Source organism: Alligator sinensis, unplaced genomic scaffold (assembly GCF_000455745.1).
Source record: "Alligator sinensis unplaced genomic scaffold, ASM45574v1 scaffold886_1, whole genome shotgun sequence".
Lineage (NCBI taxonomy): Eukaryota > Metazoa > Chordata > Crocodylia > Alligatoridae > Alligator > Alligator sinensis.
In genome coordinates this window covers 1,809,213-1,835,030 of record NW_005842040.1, presented here as the reverse complement: position 1 = coordinate 1,835,030, position 25,818 = coordinate 1,809,213, and the positions used below count along the sequence as shown (strand labels likewise).

Here is a 25,818-nt window from a genome sequence, read left to right as displayed (position 1 = left end):
GGTAGAGGTTGTGGTGGGGGGGGGGGGGGGGGATGGGAAGGTTTTGCACTATCTCCCCTACCTTTCAGTGCTGTGGGAATGGTAGACATTCCTCTACATGGCCACCTGTGCAGTGTGTCTTCCTAGGGTTTGTGGTTCTCGTGTATGTACTGGTCTTCCACGTCTCCAGGGGACCTGGCAGAAAGAGCTGGTCACTTTAACAACCTGTTGCCTTCTGCCTGCAACCTTTGTAACTTGATCAAATAAAAACCTTAACGAGAAGAGACTTGTTTCTGTGCCCCAGTGTTTGTGCTGCAACCCCTCAGCATGTGTACAGTCACTGGTAGCTCAGCAAAGCCAAACTTAAACTGAAGAGCCCTAATAGGAGTCAGATGGCCAGCTCTGTTTAAGTGCTCTGCATTGCTGGGGTTGGAGGATGCACAGTGATGAAGACAGTGCTGCCTATAGCACTTAGGAGTCCCAGGTGCTCTCCCAGCCATGTACTAGCCAGGCTTGATCTAATGCATTCAGTCCAGCAGGACTGTCCCTGTGCACCAAGTTAATTTGCAGGAATCATCTGCAGGTAAGTAGCTGCCAGCTGCTGGTCTTCACTGTGTAGCAGTAAGTAAAAGCAGGGGGGGAATGCCCCTCAGCGTGGTGCTTTGCACCACAGGCACCCAAATCCAGTGGTTACAGCTGTGCTGAGTATCCAGCCCCAGCTGTGCCATGTAACTCTGGACAAATCCCTTTCCTTCTCTGTGTCTGCTTTCTCATCTGTATCAAGGTATCCTGTTCTCCCTCACCTTTCTCCAGTATTATGAGGGATACAGTGTGGTCTTCTCCAGGGCTTGTACTGTCCTTGCTGCTGCAGCTAACAAGGGTGATGAGTCAGACCCTCTCCCTTTCTCCATAGCAGTCACATCCTTGCCTCATTCCCTCAAAGCTTTTGGAACTGCTTCTGCATACACCAAGGCTATGTTTGGCCCATTACCTCATGCTTTTCTTTTAAACAAAGCAAAGCCCCAAGCCTTGCAAAATCAGCAGCGATTCAAGGAAGCGGGTTCAGCTGAACATGGTAGCAAAATCCATCTGTCTCCACCTTCCCTGTCCTGGGGGCACATGAGAGCCTGTCCTTGACGTGTGCTCCCCTCAATGCCAGAACAGTCGGGACTTTTCTGCTTGTAGCCAACATGTCTGGTGTTGATAAAGCAGAGACTGCCTGCAAATAGCCCAGTCCATAAATGGCATGAATTCCTTGTGGGTTGGGTTGTGGGGATCAGCAGAGCTTCAGCCCTTTCCCAGTGCCAGGTCTTTTAATTATCTAGTAAAATGTGAAGCCCATGTTGTACGGGCCAAGCCTAGTCTAATGAGGCCATTACTAACCACCAGGCCCAGCCACCATCTGAACAGCCAAGCTGGAGTATGACCTACTGCTCACAGGGGGTGCTGATGGCACAGGTAGGGGAGCCTGGACACACCTATAGCTGTGTGCGCATCTTTCTGTCCAGCATATCCTACACATCCTCCTCCTGTGTTCTCCCACTGGACAGCAGAGCGTATAGCACACAGGAGCCTAGAATAATGGCTCTGATCACACAGTGCAGGCTGTACCCATCATGGGGGCAGTTATGTCTATACAAAAGGTGGTGAGAAAGGTCAACTTATCCCGTGTCATACCATAGGCCTCGGTGGCAGAGAAAGGCAGTAGCTTGTTCTTTTGTGAAATCCCAGGAGAAAAACCAAGCAGAGTCAATGATCAAAGCCAGTTTGTGCCTTTTGACCCCCTATTTGTCTCTGGGGAGGCTGCTACCTTTGCAGGGCAGAGGAGAAAACAAAGGCTGCCTGATTGCTATTGTACAAGCATTCAATGCAAGTTATTTGGAGTATATTCAGAAGCAGATTATGGGTGGGGGCTGGGGGGGAGTGATTTTGGTGAAAGGGGTCCAGTTGACATCTCCGACAGAATGTCCCTGTCAACCTCAAGACTGTCCATCTTGGTGGTTCTGAGCTTAAATCACCCCCTTTTCATGAAGCCTGACCACTTTCACCCAAGAGCCATCTGCAATACTCAGGGGTCATCTCCCCCAGAATCAGTCCAGCCCATCCCAACCTCTGCCTTCCCACGCTGGGTCTAGGCTGCCTTAGAAGTGCTCCAAACCATGTGCTGTCTTTGTGGGAGAAAAAACAAGCCCACTTACATCACTCCATGACCTCAAGCACTGCAGAGATAGGGAGTCCATTCTCCGAGAGGCCTCCTGTGCTTATTGCTCCAGGCTGGGAGCCTGAGTGAGGGGGCTCTCACATGATTGCAGCTTATGACTTACTTGTGAATAAGGAAACTACTGAACTTCCCAGCTGCTCTTTTTCAGAGCAGTTTCCCTGCAGAAGGAAAACAAAGTTCTGTGCGATCAAATGCACATATTATTGATGACACTTTTTCTTTCGTGGCTCTTCCTTTTGATTTTAGCCAGTGGCTGCATGCAGCCAGGAGAAGGTTTATATTAGTATCTTTTAAAAGCGAGGAACATGGATGTTTGTCTGCAACTCTTCTGCTGTTGCTGCAGACAAGAGGAGCCAGAAAAAAATCCACTCATCAGGTATTAGTATTATTATTATTTATTTCTCAGTGTAGCATCTAGGACTGGCTGAGCATGGAGGCTCTATACTGGGTACTAAGTGAGGCAGGCCATTCTTTGAAGAAGTGGATGAGAAAGGCAAGATTATTTTGCTTGTAAAGAAGGGGGAACTGAGGCACAGGGAGAGGAAGTGGCTTGTTTAAGATCCTACAGGGAGGATGATTGTGGTAGGAATGGGTGCTAAGCAGGGCTACAAGCATGAAGCTACTCTCTGTTCTCAGGTGTGTGAATTTGGTGTCTGTCATACAAGTTTGTCTCCAGGGGTCCTGGCTTTTGGCAAGAGTAGGGCACCTTTCCTGGCTGGAACTCATCTAGACTAATTATAGCCTGCCTCTATTGCAGCTCCCAACCATCCCACAGGAGACTAGCACATTTTCTCTTTCATCACCTGTACTGAACTGGTTGTAGAATAGTGTTTGTTGCAGCATGCTGAACACTATGCAGCGCTCCACCCGTCAGCCCGATTTCCATGACCCTGGTGTGAAATATTTGGTGTGAAGCCTTCATAGTCCCATGAGAAAAAAAGATGTGGGGTCCGAACAGGTGCTAACATGCAAGTTGTGGAAGGTACTAAAGTCCCTGGGAGATGGGTGCCCATGGCAGCATAAGCTGTAAATGGTCTTTTTTCCCCCCTCCCTCCTTTGTGGGTAAGGGGTTCTGGATAACCAGAAGGGAGCTAGTCATAATGCACCCCAATGATGGAGAAATAATACACCTGAAATTGCTATCTGCTCCCCTTCCCCACCCCCCAGCACCCCCATGGCTGGCTGGAAGGCAAATCAGGGATTCCCTATAAACATCAAAATGGGCTCCCCTTCCAAAACCCCTGGTGCCAGAGCTTCCCAGTTTAGGGTACCTCAGTCTGAAATACCCCTGCTGCCCACCTCTAGCTGCCCTCTCTTGCTGAGACTCTGTGCCAGGCCCCTGCCACCTCAGTGCTCCCTCCCTGCTTGTCCTTCAGATGTGTGGGTTATGGAGTGACTCTTGGAGCACTCGCCCCACTTCCTGCCCACTCAAGCCTGGGTATTCTTTCCCCAGGGCACACAACACTGGGGCAATTAATTGTAGGAGAGGGGCTCTTTTTCTCCTTGGTTTTTAACTCTGATTAGGAGCAGGGGGCTGAGTTCAATGAATGTGCCCCTACTGGATGGGCTTATACGCATCTACAGCACCCCTACCTGGACAGGTGTATAGCTTTCCACTACACATGCTCTTCATGCCCCTAACTTAATCATCTGTTGACTGCATTAACCATTTGCAATCCCTTTACCAGAGAGTTATTACTATACTATGTGCCTGATGGTTCCTTGTTCCCTGCTCTGCTGGGTGACAGTGGCCCCCACTTGCCCTGGAGCTAGGTCATTCCAGCCACTAGCCTCAGGATTGTGTGCATTCCTGTGTGTGGAAGCTCAGTCCCAGCCCCAAGGATGGGGCAGGAGCAGGGTGGGGGGGATGGATGTAGGCCATGGCAGTGATGGGGTCTCTCCTTTCGTAGGAGTGAGACGCTCCAGTACTTCAACCAGCTGGTGAAGCGCAAACGGGCTGAGGCCACCAACCTGTGGAACGAGCCCGTGGATGCCACCCACATGGAGCGGGATGATGACCGGGAGCTCTACAACCTGCTGCAGAAGCGGGCCAAGCTTCGCCGGGGGTCAGAGGTCGGTGCCCCTACCCCCATCTGTCTGGGGCCCTCCCCCAGGCTGTGGGACTTGCCTGTATCTCCTGTGGGAGATCATTCATTCTCTGCCTGTGTGCTTGGTACTGGACCTGGGCAGGATTTCGGGGTTCTATTTCTGGGGGATATGGCCTGGTGCAAGTCACTCTTGGGTTTCCCCCCTCCTCAACCTGCAGGTTATGAGCTCAGGGCGGGCGCTTGCCCTCACTCTGTGTGCAGCTTCCAGCACAGTGGGGCTCTGAGGCTCTATTTAGCCTTGTAGGTGCTGCTGGAGCACACTAAACAATAATTTTCCCACCAAAAAGTGGCTGTGAGAGAAGAAATAAGGCCAGGGGGAAGGACTGTGGTGGGATCCATGGGGTCTTGCCCAAACTGCTGCATCTCCAGAGCACTGGAGTGTTTTGGCCTTCTCTATGCCTCTCTTTTCCAAGTGGGAAAACTGAGGCATGGAAGCACTGTGGCTTCTCACACAGCAGAGTAAGAGCTGGGGTTAGATGCCAGGAGTCCCAGCACTCGGCTGTCCTTGCTCAATGACACTGGATGCAACCCAGCTGATTCCCAGACCCATCCCTCCTGTTCTAACTTGCTGGACACCATGCTGCTCCTAAAGACAGGATGCAACCCCCTGCTCCACACCCCCTTCTGTAACCACTGGATATGCTCTCCAAAGCATCACTGTCCCATCCACCTCCCATGGGTTTCCTAGTGTGTGGGGCCATCACCTGGCAGTTGTTGCTGGATAGAGAAGGCAGTAGGTGAGGTTTGCCATGTGGAGAGGGCGCTGTAGTCTGACACTCAGCTCTGTCCCCCTCTGCTGCAGGGGTACCGGCGCCTGAGCTTTGACATCAGTGCCCACCGGCAGATCCGCCGCGAGGTGAAGGACCGGTGGAAGCACATCCTGGAGGCCTTAGGTATGGACACAAGCTTGGTCAAGGGAGCTGGGGGCAGCTGGACAGCTCTGCCCTCCCTCCTGATTCAGATGCCAGTAGTTAGGGCACCCCCTGAAGCCGTGGTGCACATGGGCTGGGCTGGGCTGTGCCTTTGCTCCCAGAAGGTAGCCCTTTGGGCTGGGGGTCATCCTCTCCTCATCCATGCCCTGTGCTAGGCCCCTGGGATGCCAGCATGACCCCTTGATGGTTGAGGGGATGGAGGGTTAGGATGAGGAGCATGGTAGAGGTGTGCATGGGCAATACTTCCAGCAGAGGGTTGTCCTTGCCCTCCCTTTCCTGGGTGCCACCTCTGTAGAGAGCTTGGTCCAGACAGAGGGCAGAACCTAGGGAGAGGTATGGTCTGCCAGTGGCATTTGAGCCCCTTCCAGCTGGTGGTAGAAGAAGGTTTTTACCTCCCTGATACGCTGCACGGTGCTAACAGGGGCCCTCTCTCCTCCCAACCGGGCAGGGTTCAGCGCCGAGGCAGATGGCCTGCTCACCGTCACCTCCACCATGTCCTACAGCTCCCTGCGTCACCCACAGCAAGCCCGTGCCCTGCTCACCACACTGGCCACAGAGACCAGCCTCTTTGACCGCCACTGCAGCCCCCCGGAGAGATACCTCTTTGTCCTGGTATGTGCGTGGGGAGGGGGCTGCTCCTCGAGGCTTGGAGGGGAGAAGCTAACCAAATGGCTGATGCTTCCACCCCCCCTGCCCTGACTCTTGGGAGTAGCTGGAAAGCTGGGACCCCCCTGTCTTCACTGCCATCCCTGCTCTAAATCCCCTTGGGGGTGCAGGGGGATCCCGAGTCATCACTGTGGGCAGCCTGGCTGGGCCCATACAGCCAGCCCTGCCCGCCACCAGCTCCCGTTAGATCTTGGCCCCCCTGTTGCCTGGGCTCCACAGTGCCCTGCAGCCCCTGCTCTGCCCTCTGCCACCCTCGCTGTGTTGCCCTCGCCAGGACCGGCTCGTTGTCCTCGACGTTGGTGATGACTTTCTCTCTGCGGCCCGGCGCTATTACCCACTGGAGGAAGACGAGGCCCCACACAGTGAGGAGGAGCCCCTCAGTGAGGAGGCCATCTTGGTGACGCTAAGCCCAGGGCCTGAGCTGCCCAAGGAGGTGGAGGAGGAAGAAGAGGAGGAGGAGGAGATGGCTGAGGAGGTGGATGAAGACACCCTGCTGGCCACGCTGATGGAGTGAGGCCTGTGTGTGGGCAGCAGTGGGCATTATGGCTGAGGCTGAGAGCTGTCACCTCAGATCCTACTGTGGCAGGGTGCCCGGCAAGGAGTGGTGAGTGCCCCTCCAGCTGCAAAGGGGCCAGATGGCAGCTCAGACCCTCTCCTGCCCTCTCCCCATGCACAGATTCCCCCCGCACAATGATCCCCCCTCCCAGCCCTGCAGATCCCAATTTTGTGGTTGTCAGTCAGCAGGTGCTGGGGGGGAGGGAGGGAAGAGCATGACCACCTTGCACTTTCCCATCCTGCTAAATTGGAGAGTGGGAGAGCTCCTTGGAAACTGGGAGGTGGTTGCCCAGGGTGCTTGTTGGTTGGAGAAGGTTAGGATCTCCCCACCCAGCCTTCCTCCAGCACAGCCAAACCCATCAAAAAATTCAGTGCAACAGGTTCACTGCTGGCCCCTGCTAGCACTGAAATGCAGCTACTTCTGGGGTGGAATGAGCCAGCTGGCTGTCAATAGCTGTTTTGGAAGTGAAGAACATCTTAGCCAGGGTGCAGCAGTGACCGGATAAAAGCTTTGAACCTTCCTTTCTTGTTGGTGTTGATTCTTTGGGTTATCAGCACTCAGCAGCCCCAGTCCAAGCCAAAATGGCCTGTAGTGACTTGTACTGGCGTTACTGGGAGCAGAGGTGGAGACTCTGCTCTTGTATGGGAGAGGTCGTTCTGCCAGTGACCTGCAGCTTGCAGGAGGCCTTGCCCCATTCCTGAAGCATAATGGTAGGTGTTACCTGCAAGGGACAGTCACACCCATGAAGTAGGATAGGTGACTGCAGCTGGACTAAGGGCTGGCACATGTATTGAACTGGACAAGGTGGAGGCAGGCACCATTCTATTAAGCTACCTAAAGTGGTAAGGTTTGCTGGTTCCCCAGGTCTGCTGTTCACACCAGGAAAATAATCCCTGGGGGTTTTATTCCTGAGTTTTTCATCATTTCTCCAGGGGACCTCATGGCTTTTTCAGATGCCAAATCAATCACCTGTCCCTACCTCTACCTCTACCATGACAGTCCTTTCCCAGCCACCTTCTCTTGCCCTCCACCCATCTGCCCCAACTCTGCCATTTCTTACTAAGGCAGCTCCTTGAATCTTCTGGCCCTGGTTTATGTCCTTCCCCACCAAAGTTATGCCAAGGCTGTTCTGGGTTCAGTCTGCCTCCCAGCACAGTCCATGCCCTTTCCGGCCGACCCAGGTGTCTGCCTACTCTCCTCTTCTGGGGCTATAGAGCTTTGCAGTACAGCCGTCCTGCCTCTGATACCCCCTTTGCTATATTTCCCCCACCTGTTGTATGTTGTCAGTAAACCTCAGCTGTGAGGGTTCAAAGAGGGTATTGGAGCCATCCACTGCCCATGTGCATAAAGAGCCTGGAAAAAGCTCGCCTTCCTACCCCCCATCCCTTCACATTTCCTCTCACTGGAGCCCAACAGGGATTAGCCACAGAAAAGGCCCAGGAGCAAATGGAACCAGAGGGGCAGCCAGAGCTGGCAGCAACGCCATAGGCTGGCATCAGTTGATGTCTCCGAGCCAGGGGATTTAGATGGGCTCAGTTCTAATCAGCCTGCCCCCTCCCCGCGCACTCCACCCCCCATCCCACTCATCTTGGCTCCAGGGACCTGTTAGCAGTTAACAAGTCTCTAAATCAGTTTGTTTACTGTCCCCTCATCTCCCTCGATTGCTGCCAATGCAACTAGAGTTTCAAAGCAAAAGACTCCCTTACTAGGCTATGGCTGGATTGCACGGGGGATTGGGGGGGCATTCTACACAGCTCTGCTATAGGTCTCTGTGATGAGGGCAGTGTGTGTGTGTGTGGGGGGGCATTGTCTGCTTGGTTTAGCAGCAATGGAGGGGGGGGTCCTCTATTTTGGCAAGGGATGGGGGGACACTATCTGGAAGGCAGCCAGTTGAGATCACAAACAGCAGCTTGCCCCCCCTGGCCTGAGAAAAATCATTCATGCTGTGGGCAAGAGCCTCGGGAAGCAGGCTGGGCCGCAGCCCTTGGGCCACAAAGCAGCTGTGAGATCAGGAGGAGGTGGAGGGGGCAGATGAGGCCAGGCTGGGCACCAACCACTTGGCAAAGGGGTCCTTCCTGAGGGCACTGGGAATTGAGAAGAGGCAGGGTCTGCTCAGCTGGGTGCTTATCATGTTCCCCAGCCCTGTGGTCAATGTGACACTGTGCCTGACCCAGCTCAGCTACAGATGGCCCTCAGCTCCAGTCCAGTCCTGCTTAACGAGGTGCATTAGCTGGCCTGTCCTTGCCACAACCCCTCTGGCTCCTAGTTCCACCCCCACCCCCAGCATGTCAGAGCTGGGCACGGGGCTCTTCATGTAGTGGCCAGGAGCTGAATGGCCCCTGTGAGTATGAGCCCAGGTGCTGCTCCATCCAGCTGCTGTGCTGTGGGCTTGGAGGACTTTTACTTGGCTCAGCACCACGGAGCTCAGGTCTCAATGCCCTTGCTTCTTATTAACAGCAGGGACAGGCTGGGGGAATGTGGAGGATGCATGAACTGAGATCCCTGCCAGCCTGTCCCAGTTCCACCTCTCCCTCCACAGGCAGGTGCACATGCACATGTGTGTGCTTACAGGCAGGGTTTACCTTATGGCAGTAGGTTCTGCATGGGCCCCACTCTTGACCAGAAAGCCTAGGGCTGAAATGGATGGCTGCCAGTTGCACTGCTGATGTGCTCAGCATTGGTCCCTGGGGAACTCTGAGGGAAGAGCCGGGAAGTGAGGTGGCAGCTGCTTCTGCACAGGGGATGGGATGTAACTTAGCACCACTTTGTGGGGAAAGGGCCAGCCAGCGGCCTTGCTATATAATCAGGCTTTCAGGCAGGTCTTGGAACTCTTTTACCCCATGAGTGGAAAATCAGCTGATGGGCTGGGCCAGTCAGTGGGTGCATTTCCATAGGGATCAGCCTGCAGCCCATGGGATTAAAGGGGATTTTGGAAGCACAAGTGCAGCAACAGCTGCCCTGCACCCTCCAGCATTCATTCACATGCACTGCTTTCACACTCTCCTCCCAACCTTGGTTGCGGTTTGGACATGGCAGCCTGATGGCTTTGACCTGTGGGGGGAGTGACAGGGGCAGACAGGGTTACGGGGATCAAGCATCTTCTCCTGACAAACATTGTTTGCACCCCATTTTGGTGTTGAGGGAGGAGCTGGGATCTGCCCCATGGATGGCCTGTGCCAGGGCAGTGGAAAGCAGAAATCCTGGGCAGCTAGGGCAACACTGGGCCTGGGAGTGAGTGGGGTCTGGGCCTGGGGTCAAGCAGGGCTGTTAACAGAATGGCTGGTGTTCTGGGCTAACCCAGGTGTTCCTGATGGATGGCATCAAGGGGTCAGTGAGTGCCAGGCAGTGAGGACATCCCTGGTCCATGCTCCAGCCCTGCTGGAGGGAAGAGACCCATGTGGGACTGCTGTCTACCCCAACTCATGGGATAGGAGAGGTGCAGAGAAAATGTCTAGGAGCAGGAACTTGCTGGAATCTTCCCACAGACCAGTGTGACATGCACACACACACACACACACACACACACACACACATATGCAGGCATGCATCATCACACATTTCCCCCAAGCACCTGCTCGTGCCAAGGGGGCCTTGGCTTCAGTCCATGCAACATGTACATGCTGTGCCAGTGACACCTCCTGAAATAGCAGTGGGGAGGCTATATATGCCCAGCCTGGGCAGCCAAATCCCACAGGCTGAGGCACACACACACCTGCCAGAGGAGCAGGCTCTGGACACAGCCATGTTTGGCAAGAGCGTGGTGCTGCGCAGTGCAGGGCTGCTGTCGGCAGCTGAGCTGGGTTGCCTGGTGCAGGAGGAGGACATGGGACGGAAGGAGTCCTTCCAGGCCGAGTGGAAGGACCTGTCGCTCTTCACCAGGCCCGAAGAGCGGTGAGTGATGATGATGAAACAGGCTCCCCAGGTTTGGGGGGTGGGCACCAGCATTGCTGCAGCCCCTTCTTGGCCAAAGGCATCTTGCCAACAGGGCTGAAGGGAAGCCTGGGACCCTTTGTGGAAATGGGGCCAAGGGTCCTGGAGCAATGTGTGGCCCTGCCTCAGCCCCTCCAAGGTGCCCAGATAGTCATAGGCAGAGGGTCATGGCCCCTGGGCAGAGCAGTGCCCAGTGCTCAGCATCTCCCCCAGCCCAGCCCCCTGTGTCTGCCTCTTTCCCCTTGTTCCTTGGCAGGCCTTTGGCCTCTCCCCACTCCAGGAGGTGCACCACCTCCCAAGTGGGAGGGGGAATGGGGAGGTTCATATCCAGTTTGGCCCCATCTCCCTGCCCCAGCACAGCTCTGCCACCTGCTCAGCTGGGGGCAGAAAGGATCTAAGTGTCTGCTCCTTCCCTGGCACTGACAGTCACCACTTTGGGTCCTGGGACTTGTCTGGGTTCCCTGGCTTGGGGAAGTGTGTGTGTGTGGGGGGGCATGCCCTGCTGGGCTGTGCCCACAGCTCCCTAATGCTGCCCCCTCCCCTCAGCTGCTCCCGGCAGGAGGTGGATGACCAGCACAAGGAGACATTCTGGCAGCAGCAGGAGACGCGCATCGTGGTGCAGCGGTCACCTTGGCAGGTGCTACGGCTGGGCCGCCTGGGTGAGCCCCTGGCCCAGTACCACCTGCCATACCAGCGGGTCCTGCCCCTGCCCATCTTCACGCCAACAGACCTGAGTGCCAAGGCCGAGCGGATGGCCACCCCTCCCCAGCTGCATGATATGCTGGACTTCGAGGAGGCGCTGGCCGGGGGTACCCAGGCCAATGGGCTTTGCCCAGACAAGACAGCCGTGGCCGAGATCACCAAGGAGCTGCCTCCTGTCATCCCACCCAGCCGGCCCAGCTTTGGCAAGGGTGGCCTGCCCCGCTCCCTGTCCCGCTCCCTGTCCCAGGAGGCCCAGAGGGGCTGAGGATCTGGTACATAGACTTTCCTTTAGGGCTCTGTTTTCCCAGTTTATGGCTCCCTCTGCATGAGAAATACCCACAGGCCCTAGTGTGCTGGGACACATGGTTATTAGACAGGCCCGTTGTGGAGCAAATCCATCCCTAGTGTGAGCTCAGTGAGGCTATGCCATGGCTGCATTAGGCTTGTTGAGTTAGACTGTATGCTCTTTGGGGCAGGGACCATGCCAAGTTTGTCTGACACCTTGCATGCCAATGATTGCTCATATAATCAGGCTGTCTCTTTAAAGACTGTCTTCCTGGAGGGGTTGTCAATCAGCTGTCACAATGGCTGATAGATTTAGCTTCATGGAGCAGGGGACCTTTCCAAGAGACATTACTGCTCTTGGGCCCCCAGCTAGGTGAGGGCTAGTGTTTGGAGCAGTTGATTGCAAGCCTGGACAGTGAGAGGAGTGTGTGTTGGTATTTGGAGCCGGGGGAAGCTGGGAATTGGGACCCTTGGGTTCTAGCCTCAGCCTGGTGAAGGCAATACAGGCTAATGGCTAGAGCAGGTGCCTGAGTCAGAAGAGAGTGAGTGGCTGTTGGGAAGGGAGTGCTGTCCAGTAGTTGGAGAGGCTGATAGGACTCCTCTTCCCTGCTGTGCTCCTGACCTGCTGTGTCACTAGGATCACCTCCCCCTTCCTAAACTGGAGCCTTTCTTTTGGATGGAGTGAATTCCCCTGGGCAGAACAGAGGCTGCTTTTACTGCCGTAGGGTGGGGTAGCTAAGGGTACTGGAGGAGGTCAAAGGGTTCAGAGGTAGGGGTGAGCTGGGATACAGGGCTCACTGCAGCACTAAGGAGAGAGGCTCCAGAGGGCAGAAAGTGGGTGAGCTTGGTGCTCCTTCCAGCAGCTTTTGATTCTGGGGAGGAACCTGCTGCACATGTCTCTGTTGTTCATTGTTTTCCCCTGTTTCCATCCAGGATCACATTCTATGAGTCTCATTGAATAATAAAATAAGAAAAGGCTGAGTGAGTCCTTCTGTTTCACTGTGGGACCTGCTCTGGGTTGGGGACACACCCCAGAAGGATCAAAACCCAGGCAGGCCAGGCAAACACTTCCAGCACCTGGCCCCTTTGCCACTGGGACTTCATGCACAGAGGCAGGACACGGATGTCTTAGGAGTGGGGAACCCAGAACTTCCCCTGGGGAACCTGACCCCCTCCCCCTTAGCTGGACAGCAGCAAATGTTGAGACTCTGCCACCTCCTTCCTGCCAGTGGGGGGAGGAATCAGCAAGGTGGACTCTGAGTAGTTCCTTGGTGTGTCTTGCTTGTGTTTACTATATGGACCATCCTAGTCTCAGCACACAAGCCAGCCACTGGGCCAGCAGTCTTAGCCTACACACACACCTGGCTTCCAGGGAGAAACTCAACCCCTAGAACTGACTTCACTCAGAGATGAAGGAAGAAAGCAAACTCCCGCTGCTGGCTACAGCACCCCACTGGGGGATGTGCATCACAGACTGACAACCCAGCAGTTCTACAGCCTGGAAAAGATCTTGGAAGCCATAGATCTTGTACAGCACAATCTGGTGGCTCCTGCTGGCATAACAGACCCTTTGGATTGATGTTGGGTCCTTTGCCAACAGCCCTGTGGTTTCCTGCATAGCACAGGCATGAGCAAAGCCCATGTCCTCGCACAGGGCTGAGACAGTAGGACCTGGTCACAGGTGTCTTCCAGCTGAGTAGAAAGAGCGCTGCAGCAACAGCTGCCAGAAGCTACTCTTTTATCCTCTTTGATGCCTGCTCTTTGGTGCTCCAGCTTAGAGCTGTATGTCCAGCGCTATTCGGCAGGGTTGGGATGCAGGACTCCTAGGTCCAACTGTCAGAGCCCCTCCTGCCCTCACAATGAGCAGTATCAGGTTGTATTGAGGACCCACAAAGATCCGGCCTGGAGGCCTGTTCTTCATGCAGATGCCCTGAAGAGAAGCCCCCTTCCCTTTGGCTCTGCACTAGGGCTGTCCTTCTTCCCCTGGGCTGGGAAGGAGGAGGTAGGTATGGGACATGCTGCCTCCAGGACCTTTCCAGCACTTGGAGACCCCAGGGCAGCTCCCCTGGCAGACTGTAGTTTGCTACCTTTGGGGGGGGCAGCATAAGGGAACTCAGGTATCCTGTTCCACCCTTTTCACTACCTCTCCCCAACCCGGAAGAGCTCCAAATGACCCACCCAGGCCTGGACTTAGTACCAAGTAGAGCTTTGTCATGGAGCGGGGCAGGGGGGGTGTTAAGGGAGAGGGTGTGATGGGGGCAGGGAGGAGGATGAAACCCACAATGTGTGGGGGGGAAGGTACAACCAGGTGTGTTTGGGGGGGTGAGAATGGGGTGATGCCCAGTGTGTGCAGGGCTGGGGGGAGGGAGGGGAACTGGCCTAGCCTTCCTGACCTCAGCTCAGGGGTGAAGGGGGGGATTGACCCCCTTCTTCCCCTTATGCTTCCCAGCCATGGGCAGCACAGCCTTTCTGGGGAGCCCCCACGCACTGGTCTCTCCATCCCTGCTGTGTCCCAAGGGCGCTGGGAGGGCAAGCAGGGCAGGGCTGGCTGCCAGGGAGCTGGGAACAGATGGCCAGGGAGGGGGCACATAGCCAGGGAACAGTGTGCTCAGGCCAGGACAGTACAGCTAATCTGGGGCTTGAGGCCTGTGCCTGGTCTCCCTGTACCTCCCTCCTCCACCCTTCCCTCCACAGGGCTGGGCACTCGGACAAGATACAGGATTTGCCATTATTCAGGTGGTGATGCAGTTACATAAGCCAGACAGCTGGCTTTGCTGGTGCCCATCCAGCCTCATTATTGGGTCCAGGCTCTTCCTGGCCCTCACTGCTGTCCTTAATGCATGTCTTCTCAGCCAGTGGCAACACCCACCCCCACCCTGGCAGGTATGCCAACCCAAGAACCCCCATAACCCACCCTGCACAGGGCTGGGAGGGTGAGGGGAGGCAGAACCATTGCCTCCTACAGAGCCCAGGACACTGTCCTGGCCAATTCTGCCCCAGCGTTGGGAGGGGAGTGGAGTCCAGTGGCTAGAGCAGGGGTGGGAGCTAAGTGCAGGGACTCCTAGGTTCTGTCCTGGTGTCTAGGGACAAAAATTACACATAAACTGTTTTAAGTGATCAGAAACTGGTTTAAAATAAACCTGGTTGAATGTAGTATATCAGATTTAACTGATTTGGGTCAAACTGGTTTATGAAACTTCTGTCCCAGACCCCTTCCTTGTTCAAGTTAAATCACAGTTCCTCAGCATCCCAGCATGCTTTCCAACCCTGGGCTGGGCTGTCTGCTCCTAGCTGGAACAGTGAGGATTGGCTAGTGAGGAAGGTTCAGGGGGGCAAACCCAGGTGGAGATGCAGCCCAGTCTAGGTGGAGGGAACTGCCCTCCCAGGCAAACCCTAGCTGGGGTCTGGGGCCAGGGAGAGGGGGTTAAACACCCCTTCCCTGCTCAAACTTACTGCTGGCTGCAACTGTAGACTACAAATCCCAGAAGCACCTAGAAGCAGGAAGAGGAAGTCATGACCATGAGCAACCAACCCTGCAGAGTCCTACTGTTATGAGCCTGGACTGTAAATCCCAGAGACCTTGGGGGCAGCAGGAAGAGGTAGTGAACACACAGCCAGAGAGCCTGCTTTAGTGGCTTCCAGCTTCTCGCCTGAGCCACTGCAGGCACATGGCTGCATTTCGAGAATCAAAGGTAAATGTGTGTTTACTTCTGTTTCAATTTAACCTCTGCAGCTTAGACTAACCTGCAAAGACTGAATCAATTCAGTCTTGGGCTTTTTGACTGTTTGCACTAGCTCTGCCCTCCTGCCTGCAGCATGGGTGTGTGAGGTTGTATGGGGATACACCCTCACACAGACTGTTTATGGCCTTGGCATAGTTCTGTTTCTAGGAAAGGAGCAGGTGGTGGCCTCTAGAAAGAGAGGGGATTGCAGTGGGCATCAGCACTGCCCTGACCCTACTGGACATGTGAGCTGGCCCACATGTGGAAGGCACCCCAGGCTCCCCGCATGGTCCTAAGGCTGTTTGTTTGCCTGACAGTGCTGGGTGACTAGTGACTGCATGGCTCAGCCCAGCAGAGGCTGGGCATCAGCAGTGCTCAGGGCAGAAGAGAGCTCAGTGCTGAGAGTGCTATTAGCCTAGCCATGATGACCCCAGGGCTGGGCTAGCAGGGGGCTGTGGGCTGGGAGTGAAGGGCATCAGCAGAGCTGAGGGAAATGGGACACTTCTACAGTCCCTGCCTGCAGGCACGTGGCTGGATTGAGCTGCCTGGATTGAGCTGCCCTATGAGCACGTTGTAGGCCCGGTGCTGTTATCTAACAGCAAGGCTGCATAGGGAATTGTGGGAAGAGGACATGGCACCTTTAAAAATAACAGACTGGCAGTCGGCAGTGTCACACACAGGTCTGTGCTTATCTTGCCAGCTGCTTCTGTTTACACCCATAGTACCCCCCATGCCTATGGCAGGATGCCAAGCCTGTGGGGACTGCTTTGGACAGCAGATGCCTGGCTGGGTTATATTTAGGCAGAGCAGACTATTGTGGATGGGATGAGCTGGAGTCTCCTTATGGATCCAGGGCCCCCAGCTGGGGAAGGCCTGAGTCATGCCTTGGTAGCCCAGCAAGTGGATCTACGTCCCCCCTCCATGCTGGGCTCCTGGGTGGTGGAGAGCTGGAGTTCATGTCACCAGGACTGGGCCTCTGCTGCTAAAAAAAAAAAGCCACCTCCCCCTTCCAAGCTGAAGGACCCACTCCCTGAGTTGCCCAGTGGCAAGCTGTTCACTCGGCTCTTCTGCAAACTGGCCACTAGAGGGAAACAAGGAGCCCTGCTGGTCTGCCCCTGGGTTACCCTGCTTCTGGGGTGGGCAGCAGGGTACAAGGTGGGTGATGCCCCCTGACAGACTGAAGTCTGCCATTCCCCAGGCCTTGTGCATCAGGACCTTGGTTCAAAGCCCCCTCTATATTTGGTGCAGATTCAGCAGTTTTGCCTCTGAGCAGGGCATTCTGGGACAGCCAGAGCCCTGTTACTGGAGGCTGTAGGGGCAGATAAGAGGCAGCTGGGTTATAGGGACTAGCAGGCCTGTCCCACTGCTGTTAATAAATCAGGGAGCAGTGCTGCCAGCTGAAACCCCAGAGAAACCAAGCTGGCAGGGCCACCCCTATCAACACCAACCCACAAAACTGCTCACCTGAGTTAGAGATGCACTGGCTGGGAGGGGAGCAGCTGAGAAGGCAACCAAGCTCCCCCACCCTTTGCCCCTGGGCAGAGGGCTCCCTGCAACTTCACTTCCCCAGAGCAGCATCTCATCCCAGATGGGACTTGAACCCACAACCTTCATGTTGATGATCAGAAGCTGAGCCATGAGGGGGCTTCTCAGCCCTTGCCCGGCTCTTTAGATGAGAGGGGAAGGTGTAGAACAGCAGAGCTTACCCAGCAGGACCTGCTCTTGGTAAGTCCCCCCAGGCCTGGGCTTTTCCCTGCTCCCCATCAGGGACTATACTGAGGTCCTGGGGCCAATGTGCTGGGGAGTGACTGTCTCCCACACAGCTGCAGCCTCAACAGTCATCTCAGCCTGTGTCCTTTCAAAGGGATTGGGCCCTTTGGGCTGCTGCAGCCCATCTTGGGAGGAGCTGGAGGTCTCGTACCACAGAGGTCTTGCAACAGTGACAGAACAAGAAAGAACGGGAGGAACCTGAGGCACTGTGAGGGGAGCTGACCTGGCTGAGGCAGGGCAGGGGCTGAACTGGGTGCAGAACCCAGGCGTCCTGGTTCCCAATCCCCGGCTCCAAGCACTTGATTCTCTCCCAACCTGTGTATGGAGCCCGGGTGTCCTGTCTCCCAAGCTCTGGTTACACAATTCATGGTGCTGAAACTACATGAGGACTGTAGTTGCTCCTTCTGGCACAGACTTCAGCTGTGCCAGATGAAACCCCAGAGAAACCAAGCTGGCAGGGCCACCCTTATCAGAACGTGGCTGCTCCCTCTGCCCCCGCAGCCCGACCTTCCTCTGACCCCAGCCACAAGTGCTCTGGACTCCACTGCCTTTCCCTGGCTCCCCTTACTCTCCTTGGGCCACAGTGCGTTCCAGCCAGCCCTGCTCCCAGTATCCCAGGCCCTGTGGATCTCCTGGCTGCCAGGACAGATCTCACTCCTCCCCCAGCTCTCTCCCCAGCTTCAGAAGCAGGTTCAAGGAGGTTCTCCCACCCCCAGCCAGCATGGCTTTTTCACCTCAGCCCAATTCTGTCTTTTTTTCCAAAGCCTCAACAAAGTGATGGGGTGGGGAGAGTCAGGCACAGCCCTGGGCCCTTCCATACTACAGCTGTCTGTGCTCTGACCAGGAGGGGGAACAGGGGGTTTATAACTGAGCCAGGCACCAGCCCTGACCAGACCTGGCTGCTTGGGTTATGCTCAGTGCAGAGGTGCACCTGCCCCTACCCAACCCTTTCCCTTGCTTGGTTACAGCAGGGATCACGTGTCTCTAAGGAATGAGCAGAGCAAGGACTTGGAAGTTTATTATTATACAAAGAATTTTAGTGCAATACAATATTGGAATTTTATTGCAATATAAAAACCAGTTCCATGGACAGACACCCCCACCCATGGATGTGACAATAGGCAGGGCCCTTTCCCCCAGAATGAGCCTGCGTTAAGCACCTACTGTACCCCTCCCACCTCAACCCATCTCAGCGGCATCCACATCAGCCCTAACCTGCTCCTCCCCACCAGACTGGTTTTAAAGGGCTCCCTGCCCCATGGGTTACACGGTCAGTGGAACCTCGCCTATGGAGGGGACTGGCATTTCCATCCTTCCCACTCGTGCCTGGTCTGGAAGAGCCTCTGCTGCACTGTCCTTCCCTGCAGGGGCCTATCACTTGCCCCAATCATGGCCTAGTTTTCCCTTCACCATCATTCACATACCATTGCCATCTCTGCCCTGCTCCAGCTGGGAGTGTCTGTCTTTTGGGCCCTTACCCCATGGCCCATAAGAAGAGACTGAGGTTGGGCCAGTGGGTGGTGGGAAATATCTCCTCCACCTCCCCTGCATATGGGGAGACACAAGAGCAGGGATCCTGGCACCTTCCCCTCCCACCAAGGGACTCAAGTGTTAACCCCTGACTCACATGGAGCAGCTGAGCATCCCCACAGCTTACCCCTGGGGAAATTGAGTCATAGACAGGGGGAGTGCCTGAGGGGGAGTTGGGTGAAAAGCTGGGTGGAGAACCTAAAACTCTTGAAGATCCTTCCAGTTTAACCACTAGACAATGCTCCTCTCCCACATATGGGACAAGAACCCAGGAGTCCTGGCTCCTAGCCACCCCATCACTAACCACTTAACCACACACATCTGGGAAGAGTCCTCTGAAATCCTTTAATCACCTTATTTCTACCCCAGAATGCAGAACAGACCCAGGCTTCTGAATCCACTCTCCCCTTACCTTGCCCTAACCACTACCAACCCTGCCTCCCCATAGCACCATGCCCCTACGGTTTGCTGAGCATGCCAGATCCCAGCCCCCTTGCCTGACTCCTAGCCTGACTCCCCCCACCTCGTAAAACCCCTGGCAACTAAGGAAAGCAGCAAAGCGTGGTAAAGGGCGCCTGGGGAAAAATGCCCTGTGCCTGCAGCAGGGCACAATTCACCCTGGCACCCAGGGAACCACCCAGGGTCCTCCATAGACACAGCTCTAACACATACAGGATGACACATCTGCCTGCAGGCAGCACTAGCTCTAGAGTTCTTCCTAGCTGGAAGCTGATGCCCTCTGGCTGGGGGTGCCCCCCAGATCTTCAGCCCCTCTGGGCATCCTGGGACATGGAGCGGGACAGGGAGCAGGGCAGGCCGCCCTTGCCAAAGCTGGGCCGGCTGGGCTGGATGACAGGGGGCAGCTCCTTGGTGATCTCGGCCACACCCGTCTTGTTTGGGCAAAGCCCATTGGCCTGGGTACCCCTGGCCAGTGCCTCCTCAAAGTCCAGCATGTTGCGCAGCTGGGGTGGGGTGGCCATCCGCTCGGCCTTAGCACTCAGGTCTGTTGGCGTGAAGATGGGCAGGGGCAGGACCCGCTGGTATCTGGTGTGTCGGGGGCCAGGGCTCCACCCAGGCGGCCCAGCCGTAGCACCTGCCAAGGTGATCGTTGCACCACGATGCGCGTCTCCTGCTGCTGCCAGAATGTCTCCTTGTGCCGGTCATTCACCTCCCGCCGGGAGCAGCTGGAGGGAAGAGGCAGCATTAGGGAGCTGTGGGCACAGCCCAGTGGGGCAAACCTCCCCCACCCCCTTCCCCAAGCCAGGGAACCCAGAAGAACCCCAGGACCCAAAGCGGTGACTGTCAGTGCCAGGGCAGGGGCAGCAGGTAGCAGAGCTGTGCTGGGGCAGGGAGATGGGGACAAAGGGGGTGTGATACTTGCCATTCCCCACTCCCACCTCCAGGGGAGAGGAGAGGGTGGGGGTCTACCCAGGAACAAGGGGAAAGAGGCAGACACAGGGGGATGGGCTGGGCTAGGCTGTGGGGGATACTGAGAGCAAGGTGCAGTGCTCTGCCCAGTGGATGTGACTCCCTCCCTGGGGCTGGCTGAGCATCATGGAAGGGGCTGAGGCAGGGCTACACTTTGCTTCTGAACCCTAGGCCACATCTCCACAGAGGCTCCCAGGGCTCCCTTCAGCCCTGTTAGTGAGATGCCTTTGGCCAAGAGGGGGCCACAGAGATGCTGGTACCTCCCCCCTGCCCCCCAACTTGGTGAGCCCATGCCATCACTCACCCCTTTTCGGGCCTGGTGGAGAGCGACAGGTCCTTCCACTCGGCCTGGAAGGACTCCTTCCGTCCCATGTCCTCCTCCCGCACCAGGCAGCCCAGCTCGGCTGCCGACAGCAGCCCTGCGCTGCGCAGCACCACGCTTTTGCCAAACATGGCTGTGTCCAGAGCCTGCTCCTCTGCCAGGTGTGTGTGCGCCTCCAGCCTGTGGGATTCAGCTACCCAGCCTGGGCATATATAGCCTCCCTGCTGCTATTTCTGATACCTGTGGCGTAAGGGGCTATATCTGTCCTGCACAGTCACTCTCCAGTGCTCCGGACACGGGACACTGCCTCAGTCTGTGTGTTACTGGAAACCCCCCACCCCCACTAGGGCTCCCATGAGACGTCAATATTTATACTCTTGCTAGCCCCTTCCCTCATGCAGCCTTTGGAAAGTCGAGGGGCTAATGCTGGGCCTCTCCGGACTGTGGAGCTTTGCAGGACTGTTCCTTTGCCTTTAAGAGCATGAGCCATTCTGCTCTGCTCTGCTCAGCACACAGGGAGAACTCAGGAGTCCTGGCTACCAACCCCTACCCTGCTCCCCCTCTCTTTACTCACAGCAATAACTCAAGACTTCTTTCCCACCAACATCCCCTAATCCTCTAGATGCTACTACTTTCCCTAAGCCACAGGCAGAACCTAGGAGGCCTGAGCCAGTCCAATCTCACTGCTCTAACACAGCAACCCTGCACCCCATTCAGAGCAGAGAATAGAACCCAGGAGTCCTGACTCCTAGCCCTCCACCCGCTCTCCCCTGTAGCTCTCAATGCTAAAAACTAGACCTGCGCTGAAAGGAAGTGAGCCAACTGTTAACCCCGGGGCCCCAGTACAGTCCAGATGCACACACAGAGGAGTGGAATCAGTGGGAGCTGAGAGCCCCATCCATGGCTGCAGGGGATCAGGTGCCATACAGCCCTGGTCTCCTAACAGGGCAGCACACCCAGCAGCTGCCCACTGTGTTACACCCTGTTGTTTGCAAAGGGGCATTGCTGCTGTAAATGCCTGTTATCCCACTTCACCCCCATGCCTGTGTGCCAGGGCTCCCCCTTCTCCCCCCCAACACACTTAGGGCCAATACCACACCTCCCCTAGGGAACACCTTGCTAAGGTAGCTGATAAGCCCAGGTGCTCAGTGGTAGGGCAGCTTCTGGGGGCTGAGACCCACCAAACTCAGCTCGCCCGTGGCTTAAGTCAAAGGCCAGGAGAAGATAAGCCAGGCACGCCAGGCCATGAAAAGGAAGTGGGAGCACGTGGAAAACTGAAGGAGGGAGAGGGGGTGGTGAAGGCAGGTTGGGTTTCTCATTGACGGGCTGGATTGGGCACCTGGCCTGGGCTGTGGAGTTGACGGCCTGCTGCTTGCTGGGCTTGGGGGATTAGTTCATCCCGAAACCTGACCCTGCTGTTCCTCATCCAGCAGCCCTCAGCTGGGGAGCAAGGGGCCCCACGCTCTGCAGGGAACAGATGAAGAGCATCCTGAGCTCTGCCTGGGGACGTCATGTGGAAAACATCCCCTCAGCTGGGATAGAATGTACTAGGACACCCAAAATGCCCTCCCACACTGGAAGGGAACATGTGAGTATATGTATGTGTGCATGCGTGCGTATACATGCACACATGCGCGTATATGGAGCTTCCCTGGATGACAGGGCTCCCTGGCGAAGGGGTGCTGTAGCTCATGACTGACTCATATTTCCAGCTCAGAGCTTCAGGACTCAGTGCAGGGGATTTACGTCCAGAAGGTGGGTAGAAACTAGTGCGGCGATTCTTAACCAGGGTGCCACAGCATTGTAGGGGCACTACCAGATTCTTTGAAGGGTGTCTCAAAGTGTGAGATGATAAAGGAGGTATGAGGAGATAAGCAGATAAGGGCAGGCTCAGGTTTGTTCCTGCCTGAGCAATCCCCTATGCCCACAGCCTGGCCCCTCTGCAAGGAGGTAAGCACTAATAGACATAGATTAGTTTTTGAAATTGGACGCCACTCAGTTCACAAATGATATGGAGGGGTGCCTTGTGGCCAAAGAAGTTGAAAACCACTGAACTAATGTCTGGAAAAAGGGACCTGGGAGCTAGAAAACCTGGGTTCCCTACCCAGTTCTGGGAGGAGGAAAGATCTAGTGGTAGAAGAGGCAGGCTAGGATTCAAGACTCCTGCCTTCTAGTCCTAGGTCGGAGAGGTGAAACTAGCAGTTACAGTAGGGGACTGGGCACTGGGGCTCTAGGTCCTGCTCTGAGGAAGGGGAAAGGGAAAGGGAGATAGTAGCAACCGGACCATTTCTCTACCAGGTCCACAGAAATCTCCTGTTCCTTTCAGGCTTCAGGTTTACATTTTCTTCCTGAAAAAGCTCATTTCCAACACTTTTCTTCCAAGGCTGGCTGATGTTTTGGAGAGGGAGGCAGTTACAAGTGGAACCCCTCACAGACCCACCTCTGGCATGGATCTCGCCAATGGCTTGAACACTACAGCCTGGCTCAGGAGACTACTCTGCAGGCCCGAGTCCAGTCTAATCACGTTGCTGTTACTGGGACACCGGAGTCAACACCTGGGGTCTGGCAGGAAGGGCTGTGGAATCTCAAGGGGCTTCTTCAGGGCACATGTGTACACCTCCACCCCGGCCAGGAGCACCCACTCCCTAGGTAGCAGCCCAATGCAATGGAAAACAGCTGCTGCATGGGGTTTGCCTCATGCTACTCTAAGTCTAGGGTGTGCCAATGGCCACCAATCCATGCACAGCTCTTCTGGTGGCCCTGGGGCACTCTCCTGGCATTTGCCAAGGAGAAAGTGAGCAGAGTGTGTGTTCATGGCAGTCCTCTCAAGCCTGATCAGAGATGGTATAGACCAGGGGTGGCCAACCTGTGGCACAAATGGCACAGGCAGCCTTTGTGTGTGGCACGCAGCAGATCAGGGAGTGGACAGGCAACACAGAGGCAGAAAACAGAGCAGCAGATCAGTCAGGGACAGCCGGGCAGGGAGCAGAAAGCAGAGCAGCAAGTCAGGCAGAGGAAGGGGATCAGAGTAGCACTTGAGGAGGGTACAGGACTAATTTGTGACACTCCTGCAAAAAAGATTGGCCCCCACTGAAAGAGACCCACTCCAAGTGGCTTCCTGCCCTCAGTAAGAAGATAACAGACTGAGCAGGCCAGGGAGAACATGAACCGGCTGACTCCATCTGGTCTGGGTTAGTGGATGGCAACTCCAGCTCTGTGGTTTAGCAGACAGTTCTGGGGGTCTGCAGATCCAGACTCTTCCCTCAGCAGTGAATTCACGTGGCAGGAGGTGGTGGACCTTCGACTATCCCTGTCCCAGTAGCCTCCTCCTCCCACAACAGACAGCACTGAAAGCAACCACCCCTGGCCCTGCCCCAAAACAGCCAGCTACTAGCTAATCAAAATGCATTTTTCACCCCCTGCCAAGCCTGGCTCAGCTGGGATCGCTCCCTTTTAATGGCCTTTCGCTGACATAATTTATGGGCTGAAAAGCCTTTTCCAAAACAGCCTGAAAGCATGTGGGGCTGATAACCTGTTCCAGGCCTCGTGTTATCTAGCTGCGCAGAGATATTTCACAGCCACAATTGACAGGGCACTCATGGCTCTCCCCTCCACTCCCCGCTAACTCCATTACTGTCTTGGTTTGCATTCAGCTGGTCCAATTAGCCCTTTCCCGTCAAATGCAAAAGGTTGGGGGTGGGGGGTTGCAAAGGAGATTGGGCTGCCCAATGGGATTATTGGAGAGGAGCATTTGTGGGTTCCTCCCTGTTTCAGGGGCCGAAATGAGCTAGGAGGCTGAGAGTGATGAGGAGAAGCAGGCAAGGCCCTGGGACAGGTTTCCCCCTCCCACACTGGCAGCACCAGATCCCAGTGCCCTGAACTGGTGCTGGGAGTGGTGCTAGTTGCAAGCTCAGCCCCAGTACAGGCAGCACTAAGGAGACCCAGAAGAATGACAAGGGGCTTGTCCCATGTGTGTAAACAGGGAGGCACTCCTGTAGGGCAAGGCACTGCAGACAGGCCAGAATTTGGGCTCAGGTGTGTTTGATGCACGGAGGCTGGAATCTGGGGCTGTCATAAAGCCACCGGGTGGTTAGGGGCAGTGGAAATTTCTGGTCATGAGTGGCCTGGAGCAATGGAGCTGAGGGGTCAGGGGGCAACCAGAAGGGACTGAGGAGGATCAGCAAAACTGTTGGGGGTGAATCCCAGGACTGGGATGGCAAGAGGGATAGTAACTGGGAATGAGGGGCATCAGCAGAGCTGAGTGGGGGACACCATGGCTGGGCTTGCAGTAGGGGAGGGGGCCACTGAGCCAGGACAGAGCAGCCTTAGCAAAATCTACCCCCCCCGTTCTCACAAGCATCCAATTCATTTGCAAAGAAATTGTACTAATTACCAACCAAGCCCGAAGCAGCTGGAGAGCTGTGTCTGGAGAGGCAGCTCTTCCAACAGAGCCCCGGCCCCTGGCGCTGACACTAACCTGGTTAGGGTGGATGGACGGCCACAATAAAGTTGCCTTTCAATACACTTGGCAAATGATCATCCGGTGTGAGATAAACTAATCTGCCCACCCTGGACATATCTTCATTAACTTCCCTACAGGTCCCTGCCGTGGTTCCCTCCCAGCTCACCCTGGCCTGTGCACTGGAGCTGTGGGTAGAGGCATGGGGGTGGGTAGCGAGAGAAATAGCATCGATTTCCATCCTCCCTGCAGGGAGCACCAGATCCTGGTGTGCGTGCGGCCCTAATTTGATTGGGCCCAATTAGTACATTGCGACGCCCTGAGCCACATGAGGAAGAGACTATAAAGGCAGCTGCCTCGGCCCCAGCCGGGGCACAAAGTGGCCAGCCATGAGCAGCATTGCTGCCGTTGGGGAGAGCTACCAGAAGTTCAACCCCCGTGCCTACCTGCAGAACAACTACATGCCCCCCCGTGCTGATTTCACCTCTGAGGACTGTGTGGTGCCTTGGAAGCTGCGATGTCTCGCTGAGGCCTTTGCTACAGGTGAGTGTTTGAGAGGGGTGGTGGGGCAGGCATGAGCCTATCCCAGTCCTTGCTTTGACCAAGGGCTTTACGAGCATCAATGACCAGGCTGCGCCGGGAGGTGGGACAGTGGGAACATCTCCTTTTTTCCTCATTGGGGAAACTGAAGAACAGACTGGTGACACCACTAAGTCAGTCAAAGAAGTGATGGCTTGCATGGGAATGGGACGCATGAGTCCTGGCTGCCAAACTCATGCTCTAACCTCTGCACCATGTTCCCAATCAGAGCAGGGGTGTAGCATCTAAGTGTTTTGGCTCCTACACTCAGGCTGGAACCATTACACCAGGGGTGTCAAAGGTACAACACACAAACTGGATCCAGCCTGAGGGGATGTCCCATCCAGCCTGCCAGCTTCTGCCAGGCCAGGGAATTTGGGGACAGAGCTAATGGGGGCACCGCCTGCAAAGAAGCCAAGGCCCTGGCACCCTGTTGGACCTGGCCATCAGGAGCAGGGGTGAGCAACAGCTGTACAACACAATCCAGCTCACCCTGCAGCCACCTTGGGCTTCCACCACTTGATCCATCCCTGTTCACCCCACCACCACTTGCTCTGCTGCCACCTCTCCTGGCTCTACAACCTTTGTCCCTTGTCTTGCAGATCTAGCCTACAAGGAGCCTGTGGGAC

At 55.7% G+C, this 25,818-nt stretch overlaps 3 protein-coding genes and 1 pseudogene across 6 annotated transcripts in view; 3 read left to right on the top strand and 1 right to left on the bottom strand.

Annotated features, from left to right (window-relative positions):
* Positions 1-2,240: 2,240 nt before the first annotated feature.
* On the top strand, positions 2,241-6,982 carry LOC102370793 (melanoregulin-like). The gene is made up of 5 exons (XM_006022550.3): positions 2,241-2,576; positions 4,111-4,273; positions 5,111-5,201; positions 5,689-5,852; positions 6,181-6,982. Exons 1-5 carry the CDS (start codon positions 2,506-2,508, stop codon positions 6,418-6,420), a joined length of 729 nt encoding a protein of 242 aa, XP_006022612.1. The 5' UTR covers positions 2,241-2,505; the 3' UTR covers positions 6,421-6,982.
* Positions 6,983-10,145: 3,163 nt separating this feature from the next.
* LOC102370545 (telethonin) lies at positions 10,146-12,357 on the top strand. The gene is made up of 2 exons (XM_006022549.2): positions 10,146-10,353; positions 10,939-12,357. Exons 1-2 carry the CDS (start codon positions 10,205-10,207, stop codon positions 11,357-11,359), a joined length of 570 nt encoding a protein of 189 aa, XP_006022611.1. The 5' UTR covers positions 10,146-10,204; the 3' UTR covers positions 11,360-12,357.
* Positions 12,358-14,929: 2,572 nt separating this feature from the next.
* Positions 14,930-25,818, top strand: part of PNMT (phenylethanolamine N-methyltransferase) — a 15,647-nt gene continuing 4,758 nt past the window's right edge. Inside the window, exons 1-2 of one of the 4 annotated variants that reach the window (XM_025202946.1) lie at positions 14,930-15,071; positions 21,582-25,153. In XM_025202946.1, coding sequence (XP_025058731.1) covers positions 25,000-25,153 — 154 coding nt within the window. In that variant the 5' untranslated portion in view covers positions 14,930-15,071; positions 21,582-24,999. Of the gene's footprint in view, positions 15,072-20,499; positions 25,154-25,818 lie in introns of those variants that run through there. The other 3 variants (XM_025202947.1, XM_025202948.1, XM_006022548.3) reach the window with 3 other exon arrangements.
* LOC102370314 lies at positions 17,874-20,357 on the bottom strand (annotated as a pseudogene).